Raw genomic sequence first — 6845 nt, 5'->3', positions numbered from 1 at the left:
CTGCTGAGCTTTCTTCTTTTGTGTGAGTCATCCTTTTTGGTGGTCAGTTGGACATTAGGTTGCAGGATGAAACTGAACAATTAGCCATGCCACACATAAAGGGCAGAGTGTTAGGGGGACTTGTGGGACTGAACAGTGGGCACATCAGCAGTCCTGGGGAGATGTAATTATGTTCGGCAAAGCTGCCAGCAGGAGGCGCTCTTACGTTCCGGCTGCTGGAATCATTGCTGTTCAGCTTTTCACTCACACCCCAGTTTCCAGCTGAGAGCTCTGCCTGTGTGACTGATCCAGCCTACCGAGGGGCTGGAGATGGCCAGACTGACGGAGAGAGAGGCGAGGAGGCAGCAGCAGCAGCAGCATCCCCCGCAGCAGCAGCAGCCCCGAGCCTGCCCCATGAGCGGCCCCGAGCCCCCTGCTCAGCAGTCAGACAGCATGAAGGACCTGGACGCCATCAAATTGTTTGTGGGGCAAATCCCTCGCAACCTGGAGGAGAAGGACCTGAAGCCTCTCTTCGAGCAGTTCGGCAAGATCTATGAGCTGACAGTCCTGAAGGACCGATACACGGGCATGCACAAAGGTGAGGACCACCCCTGCCCTCTCCATGTCCTCTCGTCTGGGGGCAGCCACCCACTACACCCAGGGGCACTTATACCTTGCTTAATACCAGGGGCATTTTATAGATTATATACTGGGGCATTTTATAGATTATATACACCGCTTATGGGGCATTTAAACCGAATGACACATCCGAAGCTTCTTTACCACACTGTAAATCCAGGGGCATTGTACTATATAATACACCCAGGGGCATTGATACTATATAATACACCCAGGGGCAATGATACCATATAATACACCCAGGGTCATTGTACTATATCATACTTCCAGGGGCATTTTACCATATAATACATCCAGGGGCATTGTACTATATAATACATCCAGGGGCATTGTACTATATGATACCTCCAGGGGCAATGATACCATATAATACATCCAGGGGCATTGTACTATATAATACATCCAGGGGCATTGATACCATATAATACCCCCAGGGGCATTTTACCATATAATACATCCAGGGGTATTGTACTATATGATACCTCCAGGGGCATTGATACCATATAATACATCCAGGGGCAATGATACCATATAATACCTCCAGGGGCATTGTACTATATCATACCTCCAGGGGCATTGATACCATATAATACATCAAGGGGCATTTATACCCTGCTCTACATCCAGGGGCATTGATACCCGGCTCTACATCCAGGGGCATTGATACCCTGCTCTTCATCCAGGGGCATTGATACCCTGCTCTACATCCAGAGCATTTATACCCTGCTCCACATCCAGGGGCTTTTTTACCCTGCTCTTCATCTAGGGGCATTGTACTATATGATACCTCCAGGGGCATTGATACCATATATTACCTCCAGGGGCATTGTACTATATGATACATCCAGGGGCATTGTACTATATGATACCTCCAGGGGCATCTATACCCTGCTCTTCATCCTGGGGCATTTATACCCTGCTCTTCATCTAGGGGTATTGTACCATATGATACATCCAGGGGCATTTATACCCTGCTCTTCATCTAGGGGTATTGTACCATATGATGCATCCAGGGGCATTTATACCCTGCTTCACATCCAGGAGCATTTATACCCTGCTCTCCATCCAGGGACATTGTACCATTTAATACATCCAGGGGCATTTATACCCTGCTCCACATCCAGGGGCATCTATACCCTGCTCTCCATCCAGGGACATTGTACCATATAATACATCCAGGGGCATTTATACCCTGCTCCACATCCAGGGGCATTTATACTCTGCTCCACATCCAGGGGCATTTATACCCTGCTCCACATCCAGGGGCATTTATACTCTGCTCCACATCCAGGGGCATTGTACCATATGATACATCCAGGGGCATTTATACCCTGCTCCACATCCATGGGCATTAATACTCTGCTCCACATCCAGGGGCATTTATACTCTGCTCCACATCCAGAGGCATTGTACCATATAATACATCCAGGGGCATTTATACCCTGCTCCACATCCAGGGGCATCTATACTCTGCTCCACATCCAGGGGCATTTATACTCTGCTCCACATCCAGGGGCATTGTACCATATGATACATCCAGGGGCATTTATACCCTGCTCCACATCCAGGGGCATCTATACTCTGCTCCACATCCAGGGGCATTTATACTCTGCTCCACATCCAGGGGCATTGTACCATATGATACATCCAGGGGCATTTATACCCTGCTCCACATCCATGGGCATTAATACTCTGCTCCACATCCAGGGGCATTTATACTCTGCTCCACATCCAGAGGCATTGTACCATATGATACATCCAGGGACATTTTTACTCTCTTCTACATCCAGGAGTATTTTCTCCTAATGATACAAAACCAGGGGCATTTATTTACACATTGAATGTAAGTGCCATCTTCTGCTCTACGCCCCAGAATACTACACCTTGCTGAGTGGTTGAACCTCTATCAGTTAATCAGCCACTCACATTGGCACACATCTGCCAATAGCGCCCTCTTCCAACATTGCCCCTTCACCTATAGCTTTTCATTCATTTGGAATTCTTCTGGCAGCCAGCATCCTCCCTGTCCATCATCTTCCATCTTCCTTACCATCAATGGAGATACCAATCCTGTATTTTAAATGCTGATTTCCCTCTCATTTACCCACCCAGAGGGCAGGTACTGTATGGTAAAATGTGCCTATCTATGTATGATGTTTCAGCATGTGTATATACCTCTCTGCTTATCTTATGTTCCATATGTAACTATACACAGCCCCAACTCTTCTGTTTCACTGAACTAATAGATCTTGAAGTGATTGTGAAGTTCATTACATTCCAGATGTCTCCACCTTCACATCTATACCATCATATGTGCACCCTGCCTACATTTCTTCATGTATTAAGCCCAGCGCAGGCCCACTTCTCCATCTCCACACTAAGCCAGCCAAGCTGTTCTTTCCTCTGACCTATACTGACATGTCAGTGTGAGCATCGACTGACTTGCTTTCTTCATGTGTGTTTTCACATATTGGTGGAAATCCTGCTTCTATTCTTCATCGTCTCACAACAGCTTCTATTCTTTCAGTTTCTTCATAGCAGCTGTGTCTCCATGCAATGTATGGCCAAGACTATTTCCAGACATTCGTGTAATTCATCTTAATTGTACATTTAATATTATGCATTCATATTGCCTCTCATTATCTTTGGTTTTATGGCATAGCTGTATAAGAAGCTTATTACTATGACACAGGGCCACAATTTATTATCGTTTAATCCATGAACTTACATAGCTGGATCTGAGTTTTTAGGTTGTTTGCCTTCACATTGTATGGAAAATTCTGTAAAGGCCCAAGACGTAGATCACACATCTGACTATAATACTTATCTCAGCAACCCAAGCTATCAGCTCAGATTATGCAAAAGAATAAGAGCAGTGCCGTTCTCTTTGGTGGGCTGAGTAAGGTATAGCAGCTGAGCCCTATTCCACTAAGCACCATTCAGTATTTATTTATATATTTCTTTTCAGTCATTGTGATATTTTATTTTATTTTTTAAGGGTACAAGCAAACACACAGATCTGCAGCGGATTTCACACACTGGATCCACAGCGAAATCTGCTGTGGATCCTCTGCTGGTCATTTCCAATGACAATACATTCTCACAGCGGGTGATCGCTAGATTGTCCGGGCAGCCCATAGCAGATAGAAGCGGTCTGCTGTCGCTGCGCCTATTCCATGGCGCAATGACAGAAGATTTTTGCTATATTAGTCGTCTGTCTTTAAACATGTTGAAAGACAAACGACTGCAACGATCAGACGACATACTTCATGATTGTTGCCTTCTATTACACAAGGCGATTATCGGCCTTAACGGCTGATATTGGCCGATAAGCCTTTTGTGTAATAGGGCCTTTACAGACAGAAAATGGAACCATTGATTTCCATGCAATAATCCACACATCTGTTTTAAAAACTGATCCCTTTTTTGGCTGGTGATCTTCCACAAAAAAGTAGGATCTGCATTAATATGGTCTGTTTTTACAGAACGGAGGCTCCAATAGAAGTCAATGGATCAGTTTTAAATAATCAACATATAAATGTACCATCCTTAAGCTGTCCATTTTTACTGATGCACTGCCTGCCGAACTGACGATGCCATATGGATGGTTTCTTTAGGACATCACTGATCCTGATTTCTGTGGTCCCAGAAGGAAAACTGCTGTGTGGAAAAGGCCTAATGGTGTGTCTACGCAGAAATATCCCCCTCAGAAATCTCAGTCTTTCCTTTATGACCTGTTCCCGTTTTATAGTCTGTTCCTGGCTTTGGCTTCAATACCCTGTCAGATAAATCTCCCTGTGTAAATGCACCATAAGAGACTTATACCGCAAATTGGTGTAGTTTTTAATAGTTGCATGATTTTGCAGGTAAAGCTGTGCTACAATGAACAATGAATCTGAAAATCCCATCAATGTGTGGTAAAACAGCATGTCATTTTCTGACCGGCTGCTACATGTGAACTTGCCCTAAGGATATTTATCATTTTTATCTGTTCCATATTATATACACAATTAGGCTGTTTACACACAGTTGTTTTTTTTTTTACATCAGTTTAGTCTTGTTTTAAGCTGCTTTTATGTTCACACATCATTTTTTTTCCTATTTTCAACTGTTTAGTCTTAAATAGGACCTGTCACCAAATTTCTGCTGCCCTATCTGAGAGCAACATGTCAGCAGTTACCAGTAAGAGCTAATGTCAGCAGTATGTTAATCTGTCACTATGGGGTAGTTTTTTTTAAAAAGAGTTAAAAAAAAAAAAGTTTCCGACCTCTTTAAGCCACTGTACAAGCTCTGGTCGGAGTCCCTATCGTTGTTTACAAGTAGCCAACATGTGACTGCTATAGCCAGTTAGTGGCCTCCGCAGTTATGTGTCAACTCCTGGTATCATGGATCTCATCACTTAGCGGTGATGCCAGGAGTACAGCACTGTAGATTTGGCTTGTGAACACCTCCATGTGGGACAGGTGCAAGTTGGTCCATGTAGCCCTCACAGAAGTAGAAAGTGCAGGACTGCAAATGCACTAAAGGATTCAAAATCTTTTAAAGATTTATTTCCACAGGCAATGTTTTGGCTGTGCAATACTGCTTTTGTCAAGCAGAACAGAATAGTGGAAAAGTGCGTCAATAAATACACCCTGTTAGAGTACAGCACATGGCTAAAGGCCCTATTTCACAAAGCAATTATGGCTGATAATAACTATGTGTAATTGGAGACAACGATCAGCCGACATGCACAATGTCGGCTGATCGTTGTCTTTCAACAGGCTGAAATGGCGCTGATCAGCCTAGCAATGATCTGCTGCCATCACTCCGTGTAATAGGAGCGGCAGCAGGAGACCGCCACCAGCACCTATGGGCTCTCCGGACGATCTGAACATCGTCCAGGGAGTCCCCCCCCCCCCCGCAGCTTCCTGTGGCCCCCCTCTGCATTTACCTGCTTGCTGTGGGCATAAGAGCGCCAACAGCGAGCAGGGAACGAGGAGAAAGCGAGTGCTGACCTGACAGGTCGCAGACACTTGCTACAGCTGATCACCCTGTGTAATATGTGCTTTAGGCTTAGGCCTGTGTGGTAGATCAGAGAAGTAAGTCAGTTTTTAATTTATCGTGTTTGGGGTCCCTGGATATTCCCTTTAAATTCATGGTTTAATAGTTGTAGCACAATGCCACAGCAAAGAGGCAGGAGTCCTTTGTATTTATGCTATACAAGCTGCCCCTGCCCATCCACTCAGTTTTCTCCCTATGGGTATGTTCACACATGTTGGAGGTTTATTGCGATAACGCAATGAAGGATGGCCTGATGACAGTTAAATTACTAATGATAATTATTGCAATTAAATGCTGCAGCACTGCAATAAATGATTAATGTTATTAAATTATGCATTTATGCTGCATTACAGCTTTATTCTTTGCAGGTGTGAGGAGCCTGCATCTTATGACAACATCAGATGCCTGTCTCATGGCTAGGGCATCAAGGATAATAATATAATAGGCATTTTTGGAAGTTGATGTGTTGGAAGCAGAAAAAATGGGCAGGCATTCAGATCTCAGGCAAAATTGTGGTGGCTCCATGACTGCGTCAGAATATGTTCAAAATAGCAGGTCTGGGGTGTTTAAAGTATGCTGTAATGTGGTTGAAAACTGACCCTTAAAGGGGTATTGCACTAAAATTAAACTTTTAATATATTGCTGCCCTTGTGCAGAACATAACACACTACCTTTCCACACTCCCCCGGTGTCCTCCGACATCACCTTTGGAACCCAGCTGAATGATCCCTTCTCAGCTGTGACAGCCCGCTCAGTCAACAGCTGACTGACTTGGGACAGTTATTGGCTGTATGCACTGTCATTACCAAGCAAGGTCGATCTCTGAAGTGGAGGGAGGAGTGCTCAGCCAGGGCCCGAAGATGACAAAGGAGGACACTGGGAAAGCACGGAAAGGTATGACTAGCCTGCATGATTTGTTCTGCACCAGGGCAGAGTTTTACTGAGGGGTAAAACTTGTGGGGTGTTAACAATTTGGTGGTTAGTACCTTCCAAATGTGGTCCAGGGAAGAACAACCATGAAATCATTATCAGGGTCATAGGTGCTAAGGGCTTACATGATGCGTGCGGGTTACCAAAGCTAGTTAGTCTGCTCCAGCACCATGGAGAGTGCTAAATGGTGAAAAGTTATTGCTAGCTACTATAGAAAGGTGTCAGAATACATAATCTCATCTTATTATGGCTAA

General features: G+C 44.5%; 1 protein-coding gene across 1 annotated transcript in view; it reads left to right on the top strand.

The window, feature by feature from the left end:
• Window positions 1–309: 309 nt before the first annotated feature.
• LOC138786527 (CUGBP Elav-like family member 5) overlaps window positions 310–6845 on the top strand; it is a 42161-nt gene continuing 35625 nt past the window's right edge. The window contains exon 1 of the mRNA XM_069963508.1: window positions 310–577. Coding sequence (XP_069819609.1) covers window positions 310–577 — 268 coding nt within the window. The remainder of the gene's footprint in view (window positions 578–6845) is intronic.

The sequence above is a fragment of the Dendropsophus ebraccatus genome, chromosome 3 (assembly GCF_027789765.1).
Source record: "Dendropsophus ebraccatus isolate aDenEbr1 chromosome 3, aDenEbr1.pat, whole genome shotgun sequence".
Lineage (NCBI taxonomy): Eukaryota > Metazoa > Chordata > Amphibia > Anura > Hylidae > Dendropsophus > Dendropsophus ebraccatus.
The sequence above is the reverse complement of the archived record's forward strand: the minus strand, read 5'-3'. Positions and strand labels throughout refer to the sequence as shown.